The sequence below is a fragment of the Geotrypetes seraphini genome, chromosome 3 (assembly GCF_902459505.1).
Source record: "Geotrypetes seraphini chromosome 3, aGeoSer1.1, whole genome shotgun sequence".
Taxonomy (NCBI): domain Eukaryota; kingdom Metazoa; phylum Chordata; class Amphibia; order Gymnophiona; family Dermophiidae; genus Geotrypetes; species Geotrypetes seraphini.
The window spans coordinates 166,670,399-166,691,777 of record NC_047086.1 but is presented as its reverse complement, the minus strand read 5'-3'; the positions used below and the strand labels follow the sequence as shown (position 1 = coordinate 166,691,777).

The following is a 21,379-nucleotide window of genomic DNA, read 5'->3' as shown; positions in this document are numbered from 1 at the left end:
AGAGGGCTACTGCACAGGTCCTGGACCTGTTGAGCCGCCGCATGAGCGGACTGTGGGCACGATGGACCTCAGGTCTGACCCAGCGGAGGCATTGCTTATGTTCTTATTGTATGATAAATCACCGGTAAAAGAAGGGGAGGAACTGTACCTAGCATTTGCTCAGAAGAGTAATCAGTAAGTACAGCTTCTCCCTCCTGTCAAAAGTGAATAAACCCCCAAACAAAAACATGCCCATGGCTGCTAGTCTCCCTGCCAGCTCAGCTGAATGAGGCTCCCCCTCCTATGATGGGCTCAGCTGGCAGGGAGAACTGCGATGCCCACTCCTTTCTACCGCCAGGTCCCCCATCTCCCCCAATAACCTGCAATTTAAATTGAAGGACAGCAGGAGGGATGCCCAGTCCCCTCGCCCCCCTAACAACCCCTCCGACAATCCCCACACTATAAACTGAAGGACAGCAGGAGGGATGCCTATGGGACTGGGCTTCCCTCCTGCCATCCTTCAGTTGAAAGTGCAGAGGGGTGTCGGGGGTGTTGAAGGACCCTGGTGGCTGGAGGGAGTGGGCATCCCTCCTGCCATTCTTCAGTTCATGATTAGAATAGGGGAAGAAAGATACACACTTTATTTTTTTTATTATTCTTTATTTAATTTTTCAGAAAAAACAATTCCAAGCATAATCATCTTGAACAGAAAGATTGACAGAAATATATAAATTTAAAGATGGTTCAAATCAGAATTACACTGATTCAGAATAAAAAGAAGTAATAAACAAAAATCCTGTCAACTGGGATGGATCATAAAAAACATATTTAAAGAATTTATATCTGATTATGCACTTGCACGGATAATGCAAGAAAAAAACTCCTCCAATTGAAGTTATTGTGGATCTCATTAGCAAAAATTGACGCCACCTTTTTGGGTATCTTTAGAAACATCAGGAAATATCAATATTTTCTATCTCAAAAATTCTTTAGATTTATTTTTAAAGAATATCCTCATTATCCATTCCTTATCAGGAGCAAGAGCCACTGTTACCAATAATGATGCAGATTTCACCAGTGTTTCATCAACTGGATGAAAAACTGGAAACATCAAGGGGCTTCTGATAACTTTGATCTTGATTCGATTGGAAGATAATACACTCTTACAAAAGTGGGTATTGATTGTTCAGGAACATTCAGAACTTCCAGGAAATATCTCTTTAGCATATTTCGAGGAGTTATCATAGGAATTTTGGGAAAATTTAATAAACACACTTTCTATTATATTTTCAAATCTATATGTGTTTTGAAGGTGGATAAAGTAGCAACAGAAAAAGTTGGTAACTATTTTTGAAAGCTAATTTTCAAAGGGGAAGTCAGTGGCTATTTTTTTTTCCAGACTTTGTACTAGCTTTTAAAGGGGAGGGGATGGGGGCTGTTTTATAACAGCATTTTTCTGTCTATATGCCAGTATACTTGAATAAAATACTGCTTATAAAATTACCTCCCCTCCCCTTTTTAAAAAAATTATTTACAGTGACAAGAACATACATACTTTGGGGGGGGGGGGGAATTTAGAGCAGAGCTTCAGTTTACCCTTGCGTCTTTAAAAATGCATGTGAGCACTTAAGCATTTTCCCAAGCAGAAGTAAATATCCATGTCTCTTTTTAATTCTTTTTATTATCAAAGCAGATAACAAAACCACCAATGTTGGAAGTAGACAGAGTGGAGCAACAGAACAAGGGCAGATTCAAATTTTGTTTTCATTCTCCCGTCACCCACCCCTAAATCAAACCCGTCCCAAGATGTGACACAGTCTCAGTCTTGCTAAGAATAATATTGTAGAACTGGAACTAAACTAAACTAAACCTTAAGTTTATATACCGCATCCTCTCCACAGAAGTGGAGCTCGGCACGGTTTACAAGAACTTAAAATATAAGAAGAGAAAGGAAAAGGTTTACATGAGCTTATATATAGAATGGAACATAATTAGACCTCATTACAATCGTCCTTAGACCATCGGGATATCCATGGCTTTATTATAGCTGCTTTTCTAAAGACAGTTTTTAAAGGTACATACACATGTATGTGGCTTTATAAAATGGGCCCAAAATAAGGGCTCCTTATACTAAGCTGTGCTAGTGGTTTAAGCGCACGCACTAGGCGTTAACACTTCCATTGAGCTGGCATTAGTTTTTGGTGTGTAGCACGGGGTTAATGCGCACGGCAATGTAGCGTGCGCTAAAAACGCTAGCGCACCTTAATGCGCAGAATAGCGCACGCTAACCGCTACCGCCTCCTTTTGAGCAGGCGGTATATTTTCGGCTTGTGCGCGCGTTAAAAACGCTAGCGCACCTTTGTAAAAGGAACCCCAAGTGTCTACTCAGTTCAAGCATCGTATTACAAAATTGCCCTCACAAAGTACATGCTGCTGCTCTTGAAATGGGTAAAAGACTGCCTGAAAGATTGCATTTTTCAAATATACATTTGATCTGATTTCTGAACTGGCCTATCTTATATTTAATACTCTTGTGGATGAAGGATTCTGAGCTTTGTCTCCAAATTTCAAATCCTTGTTCTAGCTGATTGGGAACAATAACCGGATACCTTTACCCAGTTTTCTTTATGAGATATTTAGCAGCCTTCTATTTGTACAAATCAGCTTGTGGGCTAGGATGGTGCTTAATATTTTGGCTAGCCCATTCCATGTATCGAGCCCTTCCCACTTGCCTGAAAAACTTTACAGTAAAGGAAACGGGATGTGATTTAATATACTACCTCTTTGTGGATTACAATCAAAGCAGTGTTTACATATTATATAAACGTACTTATTTTGTACCTGGGGCGATGAGGGTTAAAAGATTTGCTCAGACTCACAAGGATATGAATTGGGAATCGAACCCAGTTTCTCTGGTTCTCAGGCTGCTGCACTAACCATTAGGCTACTCCTCCACTCCAAAGTTTCCTTGGAACAAAGGGAAAGATTTTTAAAAGGACAAATTTAAATAGGTAAAAGCTGATTTTTACCTACTTACATATTTTTTGAACGGTGATTTGCTAAATATTTTTTCCATAGGTATAGAATGGGAGAAAAATCTTAGTAAATCAGGCCCAAAAATCGCCCTACTATGTTAAGCAGCTTTAGCTGCAATAAAGCACTACATTGTTCCAAAAACCAGCACTTAGGAGCCCCAGCACACACCCTTTTAAATTTAACAAGTCTTCACAGACATCAGGAGGAAAGCAACTAATCAGTCCTAGTCGGTAAGAATCAAATTATGCAGGGGGTAAATCTTCTTATCCCCTCTCTTCTTGGCTTTCATTTTTATCCTAAAATTCTTCTTCTCAGCAACGACCACCATCGCAGGCACCACCTTAATATATGTGAAGAGTGAATGCAACATAATGACTGCATAAGTAAGCTGACAAAAAGAATCCTAGAGATAGTCTATTGTCATATCAGAGCAAACTATACCATACAAAATAAAATTATAATGTGCACAAATAAAAGAAATAATATAATCTTGGGCACACAAGGAAAGACATGTCAGGAATAAGAATGACAGGGAGAAGAAGATAGTCTGCAGGGGGGACACTTTACAGGGATGTGGGAATGTGTTGTGGCCTCAGTAACCCAGCTCTAAATGACCAAAGGTCATTGTGTGTGGCGCAGTGGTTAAAGCTACGGCCTCAGCACCCTGGGGTTGTGGGTTCAAACCCATGCTGCTCCTTGTGACCCCGGGCAAGTCACTTAATCCCCCCATTGCCCTAGGTACATTAGGTAGATTGTGAGCCCGCCAGGACAGATAGGGAAAAATTCTTGAGTACCTGAATAAATTAATGTAAACCGTTCTGAGTGTTGGGAGAACTGTATAGAAAATGGAATTAATAAATTGGTTTGTTGTAGTTGACATAAGTGTATATTTTTTTCATGTAACAGGCTTTCCAGCAGGAGATTTCGCTGAACAGCGGTAAGATTGAGCATATCATTTCTCAAGGCGAACAGCTGATAGAAAAGAGTGAACCCATGGATGCTGCTGTCATTGAAGAGGAACTGGAAGAGCTTCGTCGTTACTGCCTGGAGGTCTTTGGCCGGGTTGAGCGCTATTATAAGAAACTGATCCGCCTTCCTGTATGTATAGGGATTTTCTTGTTCTATTTATTATGTCTTTATACACAAGGGCTAAAATAATTTTTGTTTGCAAAATACGACAGGACCAGTAAATGGAAGGTAGGTTGCATAAGTGTGTGCACCCTGAAAGGGCATGTTATATTATAGTATGAAAGAAGAAACATGAAATGCATCTGCCAACCAACCAAAAACAAAACCTAGCATACCTTACCTGCAGTTCATCTCGGAAATGCAGGCTGAAAAAACATCGGTCTAAACTAAAACCATAGGCGGCTGTTAACTCACTTGATTCACTCAGGCTGAAGCAGAGGAGAGATAAAAGAATAGGGCAGGGCTCTACTGACTTTCTCTCTTCCTTTGCCCCCACCACAGAACTAGTTTCTACCTAATAACAATGTCCAGCTTTATTTTCTGACTCAGCTTTCCTTTTCATTCTCTTTTTTCTTTGATTTTGTTCTTTATCTCTCTCTCTTTCTCTGGTGTCTTCCTTCCTTTGTTTTCTATTCAATTCTTCCTCCTTTTTCTGTCCCTTTGTCATGCTCTTTTTCCTTCTTTCTTTTTACTCCTTTTTGGGATCTTTCCATCTGTTCTTCTTTCAGCATTTCTTGGGGTTTTTTTGTCGTTTTTTAATCCTACGCGATCACCCTGGATTTCATATTCCCCTCCCCTAGGCCAGGATCCTCTCTTTTTCATTTCCTGTCTCTTCCCTTGCCCACTTCGTTCTCCCCTTTCCCTGTTTTCTCTTTCTCACTCTTTCTCTTTGCTTCCTTCCTCACTCTCTCGATCATGCCACATTCTCCCCTAGTTCACACATTCTTGCTCATTCATCAGTCACACCGTACATACTCAAATATCAACAGAGATTTTGGGTCCAACTTTGAATAACTTTGTGTCATCAGCAAATTTGTCACTTGTTCTTCCTGTTTCCAGGTCATTTATAAATATAAACTAAACTAAACTAAACCTTAAGTTTGTATACTGCATCATCTCCATAAAGATAGAGCTCGGCAAGGTTTACAGGTAAATGCAATAAATGAGGGAAGGATATAATAAGAAATTAGAGGTTATGAAGAGGATAGATAGCTTTACATTTTAAATAGATAGCTTTACGTTTTGGAGAAAAGCCAGGTTTTCAGATGCTTTCAGAATAATTGCAATGAGCCTAGATTCCGCAGCGGGGCAGGGAGGTTTTTCCAAAGCTCAGTGAATTTGAAGAAAAGGGATTTCCCTAATTTACCTGCATACATGACACCTTTTAATGAGGGGAAAGATAGTTTGAGTATGTGGGCGGATCTGGTATATATTTTTAAAAACAGTGGCGTAATGAGATTGAGAGGCGCCTGGGGCAGAGGTGTCCCCCCCTCTTTTCCACCTTCCCTGCTGCACGCACCCCTTTCCTACCCCATATCTCTTAACTTCCCCAGCGCAAGCGGCATCACTAACTCGCTGTCAACTCGGTTCTCCCTCAGACGTCACTTCCTAGGCACAGGACCTGGAAATGATGTCTAAGGGAGAAATGACGCTGGTGTGAGTGGGAAGGAGTGTGTGTGTGGGGGGTGCCAGTGCCCTCACCAAGAAGGTGCCTGGTGCGTAACCCCCCCCCCCTTTAGTGCGCCAATGAATCCCTGGGTAACCCCTCTCCATTGAGCACATTTGCCTTTAATCCTCTTTTCTGTTCTGACATTTAACCAGTGGGATGAACACAGAGGATCTAAAATCAGAAAATAATAATAAATATTGAACTAAGGCCAGTACTGGGCAGACTTGCACGGTCTGTGTCTGTATATGACCATTTGGGGGAGGTTTTGCTGGAGAGAGCTTCAATGGCTGGGAGGGTGTAGATGGGCTGGAGTAGTTTTTGATGGAGATTTTGATAGTTGGAACCAAAGCACAGTACCGGGTAGAGCTATGGATTTTTGCCCAGAAATAACTAAGAAGAAAAAATTTGGGCAGGTTGGGCAGACTGGATGGGTCATTCAGGTCTTTATCTGCCGTCATCTACTATGTTACTATGTTATGTTCTTAATCCATAGTAGGACACTGCCCCCTAGCTCATGACTTCCATTTCTGTTCTCAGCAAGCACGCCTTACTCTTCCCCCCACACCACCCTTGGGACTCTGCTTTTTCTTACCTTGGCTCACATTTCTGGAATTCTCTTCCCCTTGACATACTCTAATTAACTAGACTAAGACTTTGCTCTTTCAATTTGCCAACAGCTCCCCACAAGACTCCCAGAATATCTTTCATCTCCTTATGTTTGCTTCTTTTTCTCTGATGCCCCCACCTCCCTTTCGCCCTTTAAACTTGCTTTCTGCCCTCTTCTTTTCTTTTTCTCCTGCTTCCCTTTTCCTCCACTGGTACTCCATAGCTGCCTCTAGCCACTTTTTTTTTCTATCCTCTGCCTTTTTATTATTGTAAACTGCTGAGCAACATCTTCGGTGCAGCTGGCAATATTTTAAGCCACTGGAATGAAAAATGTATAAATGAATTCATTCTCTTGATCTTGCTTCTCACTGTTCCTGTCCCAGACACACCCCTTCCACCTCCCCTCATTGTTTTTGATTTCCTTCCCCATCACTTTGCATGCATATACACAATCTCAAACGCTTTCCTCTCTGTGCCCCTTTCCCCATAATTACAGTAGAAAGTGCATGAGGTCTTTTCAAAACGTTCCAGGACAGTTTGAATTGCACGCCAATGGGAAGTTCTTTTGAGATGCACTAGGCGGCATTGAGTAGATTGAAACCTCATGAGTAACCTCTTTGTTTTTCCCTTTGTTCATATCTGTTTTCATCTTATAGCAAATACAACCAAATTTAAATAATATTCTTGCTTCAATTTGCAACCAGTGTAATTTTCGGTCTTCAACAAAGAGTGTTTGTTTCCTAATCCAATGAAATTACAACTTGTTTATTAAATATAGATCAAAGAGATAAAGCAATGTTTTGTTGTTTTACTGTTCCTGCATGTACTGATTTCCTGGTCAGTGCCAAGCAAGCCTAACATTTCCCTGTCACCTGCTGGGCTGTGTGAATGGGAATCTATTTCTAGGCCTCAGACTCCATTGATACTTAAACTTCTTGTGGTATTGTTTTTCCTGTAGCTGACAGATGATGAACATGACTTCTCTGACAGAGAGGTGGATCTCGATGAATCGGCAGATCTTACTGATATGCAGTGGCGCAGCAAGATCACTGGCAATATACTCTCACCTCTTCCCTCCTCCAATCACTCGTTGTCGCTCATGCAGCCAATGCAGACTGAGAGATCAGGGCGGGATACACCAGCAAGCATCGATTCCATCCCCTTGGAGTGGGATCATGACTACGATCTCAGCCGCGACCTTGAAACTGCGGTTTCAAGGGCATTGCTCTCAGATGAAGAAGAGGCGCAAGGAGACAAAAATTTCTTCCTCCAAGGAGCATGTGGTGTAGCAGGTAAAGTGAAAGCATTATGTATGGTTTTGGTGCACAGTAGATTGTTACAGGTGATCCCATGAAGATCTCCTCTGTTTAGGCAACAGTGATAGACCTAATGGATAAACATATACATGTGTGTCTCTTGATAATGGGGATACACCAACTAAAAATGATCATTTATATTTTTTGACAACCACTGTTTGTTGAGCCAGCCCTGAGTGTCACCATTTTTCTGACTGGATTTTCTAACCGGTATATTTTGGTGTCATTAAGGTAACTGCTTTCCCTGATGCAAAATATCATAGCCAAAAGGTGCAAAACAGGTTCTCACTGGTGGACGTGCATGGTAAACAATTTCCAAAACAATCATCCGCACAGTTCAAGGATTCACTTACACAGGCATAAAAGTCTTGATGAATTCCAAACACACGTTTTAACCATTCTGAAGGCACTTTTCAAAAACAGCAATTTACCTCAAATAGTTTTGAAAATTGTTTTTTTCTGTAATTATACAAGGATAAACACAGACCCTGGCAATCAAACATTCAAATGACACAGCAGAAAGGGAACAAGAATGGAGCATAGGGAATCACAATATTCCAATGTGAGTGGGAACCTTCCATCGTTTCTTACATTCTGGAGTGGGAGTAAACTTAATAGAGAGCCTGTGTGTGGCCAAGTGTCAGTTGCTCTGCCTCACCTGTCCAACTGGTGGCCACACATTGGTCTAGCCACCTGTGGGTTTCTCAGCCTAGTTTGGGAAGGGAGGGAACCGGGAGTCAGAATAGCTCAGTCCATGGAATCTTAGCAAGGTGACCATAACACATTCGCATAGGACTGTGGTTCCCAACCCTATCCTGGAGGACCACCAGCCAGTCAGGTTTTCAGAATACACATGGAGCAGATTTCCATACCTATCACCTCCATTATCTGCAAATCTCTCTCATGCATATTCATTAGGGCTCTCCCATAAACTCGACTGGCTGGTTGTCCTCCTGGACAGGGTTGGGAACCTCTGACATACGAGAATGACCAGAGCACGGAGACGGCACAAGAGTGAAGCTTGACATCCTTGGAGGTAATGTGCTCCCTGGCTGATTCAGTGTGGTAATCAGTTCAATCCCTCCCAATCAATAGTACAAACTGCTGCATTCCAGTTGGGGTGATGGGGGTCTCAGGTCATTTCAGGGATTTCGCTTGTACCCAGTAGCTTTCTAGCAGCCAGTGGGAGTTGAAACTTGCCAGTAAATGTCTTCGCCTGCACTTTACTTGGAGTGTAAACCTGCCACACATGCCCTACGTACTATTCAGCAGGTCGGGGGAGTCACTTGTGCCTGCTAGGGCCCTGGAGGATCACAGCAGGAACAGTAGCTAAAATGCTGTTACTGCTGTGCTCTGTTACTTTTCTCTTCTCACCCCACTTTGCCATCCTGCATTGAAATCAAATGGCTTTCCCATTGCCGGTTTGTACTTTTTGCTGGCAGCCAGTCTGCCCATATGAAAACTGGTCAGGCCTGCTGAAAACCAGTCAGTTGGCAAACCTGCCCCAGCAACTCGCATCTGCTCTGTTCATTGTATTTATGAATTATATGTTTTCAAACCCATGTCTCTCTGTCCTAAAAAGACACGCATAGCTTTAGTGAATTGGTCTCAAAATATATATTTTGTACTCTGTTTCTAAATGTTTGTCTTGGCCTTAAGGGGTAAGATTTTCATAACTGGTCTTCAATGTCTTGCACTATCCTGTAAAAGGTACTGTACGATAATTAGAGATTTTATTTAAGACAAGATTTATTTCTCTGCTGTCAGAGATGTCAGATGACTCCAGATCAGCAAAGATACCCGAATATAGTCCTGATTTTGTCCCACTTCTTTTAGGAAATGTGTAATGCCAGTTTCCTAATGAAAAACAGGTTTACAAGCCCTCATGTGTAATTCCCAATGCAATCCTTAGGACACATCCAGCCACTCATGTTTTCAGGATATCTACAATGAAAATGCATGAGATTGATGTGCATATGTTGCCCCCTTTTTATGCAGTTATTTCTCATGCATATTCACTGTAAATATCCTGAGAACAAGACTGCTCTATATAATGAGTACTAATTAGAGAATGACACGGGGACAAATTTTCCCTGTCCCCGCGGGAACTCATTTTCCCATCCCTGCAGGTTCTTTTCCTCTCCCAGCCCCATTCCAGCAAGCTCCGTCCTCATCTGCACAAGCCTCAAACACTTTAAAATCATAAATATTTGACGCTTATGCTGTTAAGGCAGAGCTTACAGGAATGGGACAGAGATAGGGACAGCAACAAAACTCGCGGGGATGGGACAGAGAAATTGAGTTCCTGTGGGGACGGGGGCAAATTTGTCCCCGTGTCATTCTCTAGTACTAATCAGGACTGGCTCAGCCTTTTATGATAGTGTCGTCTTATCATCTTGCTTTGCTTCACCTTTGCAATAGAAGTGTGCTCCCTTTATACTTTATGATACCATAACCAGCCTTTTATTTCTACAGGCACTGTCTTCCAAGGGATTGCTGTCCATATCACAGAGCATGTGTTCAAATACCAATTCAGCTTGTGTTTGTATTTTTTCAGATGTAGAAATCCCCGAAAGCCCAGAAGCCCATGTAAAACTTACTAAAAATGCACTGAAAAGTACTTCTGGTAGGCATCAATAGGCTAAAAGCTGCCAGATCCTATCCTGATTCCTGTTAACACCCCCACTCACTGTTTTAAACATGTTCAGCTACTAAACAGCACCCATAGGGTTTGTGCTCACAGTAGGGCTTCAGTTAATCTTGGCAGTGAAAACATTATTGGAAACATGTGTCTAAGTATTTTCATTATAGTTCATTCAATTTTAAATTCAATTAAAATTAATTTGAAATTAATCCAAACTTTTATAAACCACTCCATACCCTTAACAGGGAAATTGGGTGATGTACAAACAATATACAGTTCCTTTCATTGCAATACTTCAAATACACAACGTAAAATCCATAAAACAATCCCCCACACAATTTATCAAATATACTATATCAAGATTGCTACCTTGCAGAATTGGTCCTCTCAAGTTACAGTTCCCCAGGGTCTAAGTCAACTGGTAACTTATAACCTTCCAAGAGGTTCTCAAATAGCCAATTTTTAACCCATGTAATGTCAAACAGGTAGTTTGTCCTCATGTTGAAGCACATGGAAGTGAAAGCCTCCAAGCTAAGATTTACTAAAGCTCTATTTACTCTTGGTCTTTGCTTAAAAATTAACACATTTAAATATAATGCAATATATTGAAATAAAAGAAAGGAAATAAGGTAATACCTTTTTATTGGACTAACTCAGTGCATTTTATGATGAGCTTTCGAAGGTAACCTTTCTTCAGATCAAAAATAAGCAAATGTTGACAAATCGCAGTATTTATAAGGAAAATATGAAAGCATTTCAGGAATAGTTTCACAGGAAGAGGGTTGAGCACCGGGACGGAGGCCTAAGGCTCATCCCTCCAAATATCTTCACCAAGAGGAAAGTAAATTAATTTCTTCAGAAACTCTAAGAATAATAGTTCTTTCTATGATTACTATAACTCATTCTTATCAGAGATCAGACATGTGGAACTCTGACACTTACAAAACACTGCAATAAAATGGGATCATGAAACACCTTTATTTTTAGAAGAACGTTTCTCTTTAATTCAGAATTAAATTTAAAATATTAATCCTGGTATACAAAATCTACTATTCTGAAGGGGCCTTTTATTAAAACACTGGCACAAGTGGCCTTAGCATGCTGCTTACATGTGTCTTTCTCACACGCTAAGGTCACTTGCGTCATGGCTGGAAAATGGCTGACATTTCCATTTTCCCAATTAATGCCCACATGCTAATCTCACCATTTAATCAAAGATACCACGAGAGCCCATATGGTAAGGGCCATGCACTAATACTATGCTAATCAATTAGCACGTGGCAATGCCTCATGTGCTGATTCGCGCTATCATGACTCTGTCTACCCCCAAAAACTCTGCCTGAGAGAAAATTTGGAGAAATTAATGCAGGGTATATGCACGCAGATAGGCAAATTTACCACGGGACAGTAAGCCTGTTTAATGAGTGGGTAAGCACACTCAAGTGCTTAATGCAGTTTAGTAAAAGGATTCCTGCTTGTCTGTTTAGATGTCTTTTGCCATATTTAACCTATTCTGAGTTCGCGGGGGAACGGGATAGAAATCCAAATAACGAAATATGCCTCATCTAGTCTCTTGCATTCATTAAATCAAAATTTATTGGTCATTCCTGCCTTTTATCATATCTATCTACAATCTGTTTGTGAATCCATCTTCAGTGTCACAGGCCCTACTCTTTGGAATCTAAGATTAGAATCTAATTATTCCCTATTAAAAAAAAATAAATTGAAGACCTGTCTGTTTCAGACATCTTTTAACCTAGAGCCTAATGACATAGCGTTGATGGACAGTCTGGGTCAGTCTATTTTTATACCTCATTTCTACTGCACCAAAACTGTAACATTTTTGTTTCCTCTATATGAGTATCCCTTATTCTAGTGCAATAAGTGTTTCATTCTGGATAGTAGGGTATTATTCCCATGCTCACGAGCCATGCAGAATGAATCCATTCCTGGATTTCAACTCTTCTTCTCCAGAGGGCTCTAATGCCCCCTTCAGTTTTTCCTTCTGAATGCGAGCCAGAAGGTGTCTTTCTGATCTGCTCTGTATATTTCTTTATTATTTTCGGTATATTTTTTGTGTGGTTTTTTTGTGGCTATTGGTGCACCAGACCTCCCCAGTGAAGGGACAACTCTGTGTTGGGTCAGACTTGAGTCAGCAGCCATCAAGTTAATCCCTTGGGGACTTGTTTGGCCAGCCTACAGAAATTATTGTGGAGCTCAGGGTCTGTATCCCTAGTAGCTTAGGGTCTTGAGCACAGGCTGTTATGCATCCGCAGGGGGCTCTTCAGGGTGTCAACTATGATTTTGCCTCCCCCTCTTTGCATGCTCAGTTCCACAGGGTTTGAGGATCAGTCCAACTTCAGTCTGACTGGTAGCTCAAAGATCTGTTTTTTTTACATTTAGTTTAAGGGGTTTTGAGCTATTTTTTAGCATTAAAACACTGTTGTGGTAGACATTTGGATTTCTCGATTTTCTTTCAATGTTGTCCAAATCCTTCAAATTGCCTTGTTTTACCTCAAAACTGGCAGGGATGGAGTTCTCATGCTCTTTTACCCCTAATGCATGCCAGTTTTGCGCTGGATGGATTCCAGAAGAGTATCCTTAGGTCACATGCCGCACAGTACAAGTATCAGGCTTAGCCTCCCCTTTGGTCTTTAGGGCTGAGGAACTTTTGGGAGGGGCCTGAGAAAAAAATCCCTCCTGGAGCCCCGAAATAGCAGCATACCTAAGCATAAGAATGTGAAAGATGCAGAGCCTAAGAGACCTAAGGTGGAGTTATCTACATAAGAACATAAGAATTGCCGCTGTTGGGTCAAACCAGTGGTCCATCGTGCTCAGCAGTCCGCTCACATGGCGGCCCTTGGTCAAAGACCAGCGCCCTAACTGAGACTAACCCTACCTGCGTACATTCTGGGGATTAATTGTTTATTCTTTGTTAGCTTCTATACCGCTACTAATGACTGGGATGTCAATTCAGAGCAGTGTGCATGAGCTTCCATAAAAGGTGAGCTTCTGTGGAGGTGTTACAATACATTAGTAAGTGATGCCTAGTAAAGCCATTTCTCCTGATTTTGTTAATTTGACGTAGGAGCTTATTTGGATATTGGGCTCCTCCTATGAGATCTGGCAGAGAGCCAGGGGTCACGTAAGGGGACTTGGGCTCATAGGACGCATCAGAGTCATTAGCAGTAACTGACCAGGACCTTTCTAACAGGGACTCAAGAGGATAAGGGAGCAGTCTGTATGCCCTTGCTGTCACAGAGTGAGTCTTTCCTGTCTGGGTCGAGTTTGAGTTTAAAGTCCTTCATCCACGAGTCCACTGTCTGGATTATAGAAGAGATAAATTGTAGAGTGTTTGCTGATAAAGATAGGATTGGTGCTACAACTGTTATATCGTCCACATAGCTATAGTGTATGATTTTAAAGGAAGCTGCCACATCTGGGATTACTGATAAGCAGTTAAACTTTTATTCCCACAGAGCTGCAAACGAGTTCAAATGCCAACAACTATCTGCTGAAAGCTGAGTGATATGGTTCTGTAGTTTAAAAAAAAAAATAACAACCCAGTACTTTAATTCAATATACTTGAAGACTGGAAAGCTTGGGACTCCAAATTGTCTCATGAATGCTTTATATCAAACTTTTAAGTTTATTTAAAATTTCTTATACCGCCCAATCAGCCTCCATGAAAAAGGTCAGATGCCTTCTCAATAGCAAGCATTCTATCTCTATATTGAAGAGCTTCTCTAATATCTAATGTGAGTGACACATTATTCAATAGAGGAAGTTTTGGTGAGGTATAGGAGTTTAGTTCCATTTCATCAAAGCAGGCTTCTACAATGCAAAAGCAGATGAGATAAACACATGAGTTTGATAACAGCCATTCTCCCCACCTGTTTCCTTGCTGACCCCACACTTAGGCATTCATTTGCCAATTCTGTAAGTAATGGACCTCAAGCATTATTCACTGTTTATCTTCACAGTTTGAGCGCCAAAATATTGTACTTTTCAGAAGCACCACCCAGTAGTCTAGATTAAAAATCCAGAAGTCCCAGATCTCTGTGTTCTTTTTCTTTAGAGACAGCAGCTGTTGAGACATTCTAGGTTCCACAGCCATTCAAAAAAGGTGACTATTGGGTTTAATCTCTTGAGAAAGTCTGCTGGACTTCTAATCAGAAACATTTCCATCATAAATGAGATCCGGAAGAGGCTAATCATCTTAATAATTGTTATCCTCCTACATCAAGTCTAATTTTTTGACAACAAAGAGGAATAATTCATAGCAGCAATTTTTCAAAAGTCTGCAGTAAATTTCACATTTAAATATTTCAGGGCATCATTTGAAAGGGAAAATCTGCTATAATTGGGATTTTATATTCAATTCTAAATTCAAGCCTAGAATTTGTATTTTATCTTGGTTAATTTTATAGCCTGAAGTTAAATTGAATTCCTGAATAACACCTAATAGCCTCTGTAAGATAGAGGGGTGGCTTTCATACATTCTAATCATCTTTACATTGTAGGTGTACTATCTTAAAATTAGTTTGTATGTACTACATATCCAACTGCAATCAATAAAACATATAAGTAATGCCTAACATTTCTGTATGCATTCTAATGCCATCTCTTAACAACCAGCCCCATCTTATAACTTATACACTGATATCTCTCAACCCATAACCCCTCCTCCGTCAGTCACAGGGAAGCTGCTAAAAAATATTAAAAACAGTTTTGACTGCTCATACATAAGTGAAACCAGCTGCACCATAAAACACATGAGGAAGTTCTGTTTCACGTAGCGAGTGGTGGACACCTGGAATGCTCTCCCAGAGGAAGTAATTGCAGAATCCACCGTTCTAGGATTTAAGGGTAAACTAGATGCACATCTCCCTTGTGATGTAGGCAGCTGTCCAGGCCTACCTCGGTAATGAGACCTCGAACGCTATATACTGGTTTCAATAATAGCTTACAGGAATAAATCATTTAGCATATAGCGTAACAGAAATTGATACAGAAGGTGATCTCTAGGCCTAGAGGTCCTCTGATGTCTGTTCTGACCTCTCCCTTCTAAAGGCCTGGTTTTTATACATTTCTTAGTGGCCAACACCACGTTGGTTTACATCACATGATACATCCTTATTGGTTATTTACTTATGCATTACTGCCTAACTACATTCATTTATTGGCTATTCTCATCTACGTCATGTTATATGTCCACTCTGTTTTCCGTAAAACCTACCTTTTCCCCGAAATGCCTGTTTCCCCACCATATTAGTATTTCCGAGCACATGCCCCCCTCCCAACTTTAAACATCCCTGATACTTTCTATTAGATGATTTTTCTTATGAATTCTTTCTTCTGAGAATTCTGTCTTCTGACCACAGTCTGTTTATCTCTTTATGATATGTGGCTGGGTGGGCCTTGGTGTAAAACCACAGCTAGCCCACAGCCTCAGGACCTGTTGCTTTTTCTCTAGTTTTACTTCTACAGTAGCTAATTGAACTCATAAAACAGCGTATTTCTCCATCTTTGTATGCTCTTCAGTTAATGGTGAAATATCTTTCCATAGTTAATCTACTGTTTCTATCATCTGCAGAGATAGATAAGGTAGATTTCAGTTGCAGGGGGTGAGGGTAGTTTTTTCTGTAAAGAGAAAAGTGATCTTTGTCTTTATCCCATCCCCCTTCACCTGGCTAATGTCAGGACTTACCGGGATGTATCCATGCTTTATTCTCTGTCATCCCCTCTTCAAAGCCCCTCCAGGTGGCTTTGACCCCTGTTCATTCGGTGAGGAGTTAGTTTGTATCAGAAACTGTACATTATGGGCCCAGGGCTATGTGCTAGGAACTGCATATGGTAAAGGAAAGAGACAAGTGCCCACCCTTGCTACACTACCGAGCACAGAGCAGTATAACATGTCGCAGTGTACTTATTGCTTATAATACTAGGCTAAGCAGTCAATGATTCAGATATTGTGCGAAGCAGAAATTATATGGGCATTTAAGCTTCAAATAAATGACTTATACCTTTAGGGTTAGACTGCTGTGTTGGAAACATCAGCATAGATTACTGATGTAGTGGGGATAGGTGGTGACTCGTGGGAGGGGAAATCAGCTGCTGGTGTTTCATAGGGAGGTACATTAAAAATCAGCCAAGTCAAGATTATCAAAAATGTTGTGTATGGGTCTGTGTAGGGGTCTCTATTTCAACATTTGGGATAGTTCGGGCAACCAGGCATCTGCAGGGGTTCATAATTTAACCTGATACATTTTAATATATTCTCTCTTTATGGCTTCATCCTGTTATGAGCATACTACATCCAAAAGGGATGGCGGGATAAATTAACAAGTTAGATTATTTCCATGCTCTTCCAAAACAGCTGGGATCGGTGCAGACTCGGCTGGGTCCAGACGCCAGGGGTGAAAGTCCAGGTAACCACATCAAATCTTACGTCATCATCCTTCAGCTGGGCTCATCACTTCTTCTTCACTGCAGTTCTCCTCAGCTTAGCAGCAAGAAAGGGAATGGAAAGAATCCAACTGGAGGGGAAAATAACTAGGGAGCTATTGTGGGAGTCAAAACAGGATGAAAATGCATAAAGTCACAATCAAGAAAAACACATGAATCTTGCAATAGGGCTGTTAGAAATAATTATGAACACATGAAAATATATATATGTACTAATACTGCATGAGTCCATAAAAGAATTAAAGTGCAAATTAATAAGTCCATAATTAAAGCTGTAAAAGTTCAAGGTCATAAAGGTCATCCCGTCTTTGGTAGCAACAGTCAGGAAGTCTTTGCTGGTAAGTCTAGGCACTTATTCAGTTTCTTCTCCGGTAGCAAGATCCTTCCGTTGGGGCTCATCCGTCATCGGGGTTTCCTACGGCCGAACATCTTTCTTCCAGCGATGATATTTCAAATAGCATTAGTCCATAATTATGCAAATAAGTCCTTAATAGACATTAAAAGGATGTAAACACGGATTCTCATGCAGCATACAGCTTCCTCTGATAGGCAATTGTCTTTGTGAAGTGATCCATAATTAATAAGGCAAAAATATCTGTACTGTATATATCATTTAACTTGTTTCCAACAATACCTGAGCAATATTACTAACAGGATAAGTACAGCGTTAAAAGATGACATACAAAAGAAAACAAAAACTTATCTGCTTTAATTCAGATAGGCTAAGGTCTAATATATGTATTGGCTGAATTATATTTGTCAGCCTAAGGGAGTTATAGTTACAATGGCATATGATGTTCAAAGGACAGGAGTAATATGCTAAACATAAATATGAATTAGCAAAGAGTCAAACCCAAGCAAAAGGATGGCTAAGCTATAGCCTTAAACATATTAACACATAGGTTATATTGAAACATACTAAAATAAAGAGGATAAACCCTAAAAATTAAAATAAAATAGGATTTATGGGAGAAATGTCCTTCCCATCGGATTCTATCAAATCATGGATTCAATTTTGTTTCTTTCACTACTATTCTGAATGTCAATCAGCAAAAAGACCTAAACTACAGTATTTTGAATTCCAATCAATAGGACTGGATATTTCCTTCAGCAACTTATTAGAAAAGTTCTTAAACAACAGTTAGAACCATTTTTTTTTTTTTTAAATAAAGCCAAACGCTAATTGCATTGTGTTAAACCAAAAAGTATTTCTGCGTGTATCAGAGAATATGTAAGAAAAAGAAGAAGTAACATTTCTTTTACAAGTTCCAAGAAAAGGCAGAGAGAGAAAGACTGCTAGAAGTTTGTTTTGTTTTTTTTTTTCCCGAAACTGTTATGATAAGTAAAGTAACAATAGTTTCCCTTTTATATTGCTACTTATATTGAGTACTCGTAAAGCAGAAGTTATTCTCACTTCGGTATGTTAGCACAACATTAATTAATATTACCATTTGGGATAGAAGCGGATCATAAGAACCCTATGCAATATGTTCCAGTTATTGTAGAGACATGAATAATGAAAAAACAAAACGAAAATAGCAACTGATAATTTCAAGTTAAAGAAATAAAGCACTACATTTCCCAGTGTCCCTAAACATAGACACATCAACCAGGAAGTAGCTCGGTATGTTTGTGTAACGGAAAAAAGAAGAAGAAGCATAACTCATTTCTTAAACTTTGATCACAGACAAAGAATAAGGTTTGAAATGGTTGTGGTGAGTAGTAAAAAAATAAATCTTCTTTCATTATATTGGTAATTATAGTGAGCGCTCATAAATGGAAATCCACTCGTATTTCCATAAACACTGAAGTTGACACAGGGCACAATACAACAGATAATGACTCATAGTAACATAAAAGACTGTAACGCTGAAAAATAGACAGACATTAATTGCTAGCAAATATCAAGGTAGTGCCCCTCTTGTATAATTCAAGTGCACTGTAGTTTTTCCTAACTCTAGAAAACAAATGATCGTTAGTAATGGGAAAAAGTGAGGTGATGGGAAAGCCCATAATAAAAATCCCAGACCTAGAAAGACAAAGGGTGTGTTTATTTTTACATTGTCAGTTATACTTAATGCCTGTCAGTTATTTAGTTAGACATAATCACTTGTCACGAATCCTTCCTATCTACGTACACTATCTATATATATTCCCTTCATTGCCAATCTAAAATAACACTTTCTATTGAAAATGATAGTGATCCAAATCATTTCTGTAATTTTGTTCTTCTCTTTCTCAAAAACAATCCTTTATAATCCAGCAAACTTATATAAAATAAATAATTGTTTAATGAAAGCTTATGGTAACATTGAAACGCAGTTAAAATATATACTCCTTGGTGAAAAGGGGAAGTAAAATAACACAGCAAATCTGCAAGAAAATAAGGAAGTTTAGGTAGAGACACTGCATAAGTACAAGCAGGCAACCCAGAAACACACTTTTGGCCAAAAGTAATGGAGAGGCAATCTGACAAGAATAGGCCTTCAATCCAGTGAGGTCTCTAAAGGGGCATGTTCCCTCTTTCAACGTCGGGGTTCACCATTGATGTAGGCAGCTGTCCAGGCCTACCTCGGTAATGAGACCTCGAACGCTATATACTGGTTTCAATAAGTATATATTTATTTAGCTAATCAATAACAGCTTACAGGAATAAATCATTTAGCATATAGCGTAACAGAAATTGATACAGAAGGTGATCTCTAGGCCTAGAGGTCCTCTGATGTCTGTTCTGACCTCTCCCTTCTAAAGGCCTGGTTTTTATACATTTCTTAGTGGCCAACACCACGTTGGTTTACATCACATGATACATCCTTATTGGTTATTTACTTATGCATTACTGCCTAACTACATTCATTTATTGGCTATTCTCATCTACGTCATGTTATATGTCCACTCTGTTTTCCGTAAAACCTACCTTTTCCCCGAAATGCATGTTTCCCCACCATATTAGTATTTCCGAGCACAAGCCCCCCTCCCAACTTTAAACATCCCTGATACTTTCTATTAGATGATTTTTCTTATGAATTCTTTCTTCTGAGAATTCTGTCTTCTGACCACGGTCTGTTTATCTCTTTATGATATCTGGCTGGGTGGGCCTTGGTGTAAAACCACAGCTAGCCCACAGCCTCAGGACCTGTTGCTTTTTCTCTAGTTTTACTTCTACAGTAGCTAATTGAACTCATAAAACAGCGTATTTCTCCATCTTTGTATGCTCTTCAGTTAATGGTGAAATATCTTTCCATAGTTAATCTACTGTTTCTATCATCTGCAGAGATAGATAAGGTAGATTTCAGTTGCAGGGGGTGAGGGTAGTTTTTTCTGTAAAGAGAAAAGTGATCTTTGTCTTTATCCCATCCCCCTTCACCTGGCTAATGTCAGGACTTACCGGGATGTATCCATGCTTTATTCTCTCTCACTTGAGAAGCATACGGTGATATAGGGACTAAAACTAGGCCAGGATACACCTGGCGGGGCCTCCGCATGTGCGGATCACTGGACTTGATGGACCCAAGGTCTGATCCGGAGATGGCAATTCTTATGTTCTTATGACCCATAAGCCCACAAAGACAAATAAGCTGTAACCTTCAATGTGTTGAAATTTGTTTATATCATATTCAACAATGCAAAGATCTTGGGAAAAGAAGACTTAGACTTTAGACTTCTTGTGATACTCTATCTGTGCTTGAATGGTTTGGCTCCTGCAAGTTTGGTGGGTATTATTCAAGCTTATGACCTTTTATCTAAGTTGTGCTCTGTCCATCATGGCGACTTGTTTGTTCCATCCTTAAGGGAATTGAGATGGAATAGCTCATGTGCAACTGTTTTCCAGTAGGGGCCCTCAGGAATGGAACTGCCTACCTTTGCAAATTAGAAAGCAAAGCAATCTCGAGGCATTTAACAAATTACTGAAGAGGCATTTATTTTGCAAGATGAAATATTGGCATTAAGAAATTTGTGTTTTATGAAAGCGCTGGTCGCTTACCTTGTTTATTTTATATGTATTTTTAAAAAAATCATGTATGTTTATATTGTGAGTCGCCTTGGGAAAGGCAGGTTATAAATAAAAAATAAAAAAAACAACAAACTTTGTTGCCAGAAACATAAAAGAAGCAATAGAAATAATAGCACCCCTAAAACTTCAATGGAGACAAAAGCAACAGCATATACAGAGCTTGGCAACTACTCTTACAAGGCAAATTTAGTGCCCCAAAATGGTAGGGAGAATCATTGACTTTCCCACCTTTAAGAGTTTAAATGTGATTGGGCAGATATTAACCAATCTGGATCAAGAACCATTACATAAAAACTAGCACACAGACCTACCAGACAACATCGCCCTGAAGAAAGCCACAATAAGACAACTGAAACAATAGTTATGTTTTGTTATGTTAAGCTTTTGTAACTCATTTTATCCTCACAAAAAGGGTTCAGAGGAGGGTAGCAATAAGAAAAGCTGATCAGTATTTCTAAACTGGGAATAATACAATAGAACAGAACATTGCAACAAAACACCTATTATGTAATGTAATGTAATTTATTTCTTATATACCGCTACATCCGTTAGGTTCTAAGCGGTTTACAGAAAATATACATTAAGATTAGAAATAAGAAAGGTACTTGGAAAATTCCCTTACTGTCCCGAAGGCTCACAATCTAACTAAAGTACCTGGAGGGTAATAGTGAAGTGAA

General features: G+C 39.8%; 1 protein-coding gene across 2 annotated transcripts in view; it reads left to right on the top strand.

Moving 5' to 3' along the window:
- SYNE1 (spectrin repeat containing nuclear envelope protein 1) overlaps positions 1 to 21,379 on the top strand; it is a 994,076-nt gene that overhangs the window by 889,965 nt on the left and 82,732 nt on the right. For both annotated transcript variants that reach the window (XM_033936910.1, XM_033936909.1), the window contains 3 exons: positions 3,922 to 4,113; positions 7,218 to 7,551; positions 10,133 to 10,201. In XM_033936910.1, coding sequence (XP_033792801.1) covers positions 3,922 to 4,113; positions 7,218 to 7,551; positions 10,133 to 10,201 — 595 coding nt within the window. The remainder of the gene's footprint in view (positions 1 to 3,921; positions 4,114 to 7,217; positions 7,552 to 10,132; positions 10,202 to 21,379) is intronic.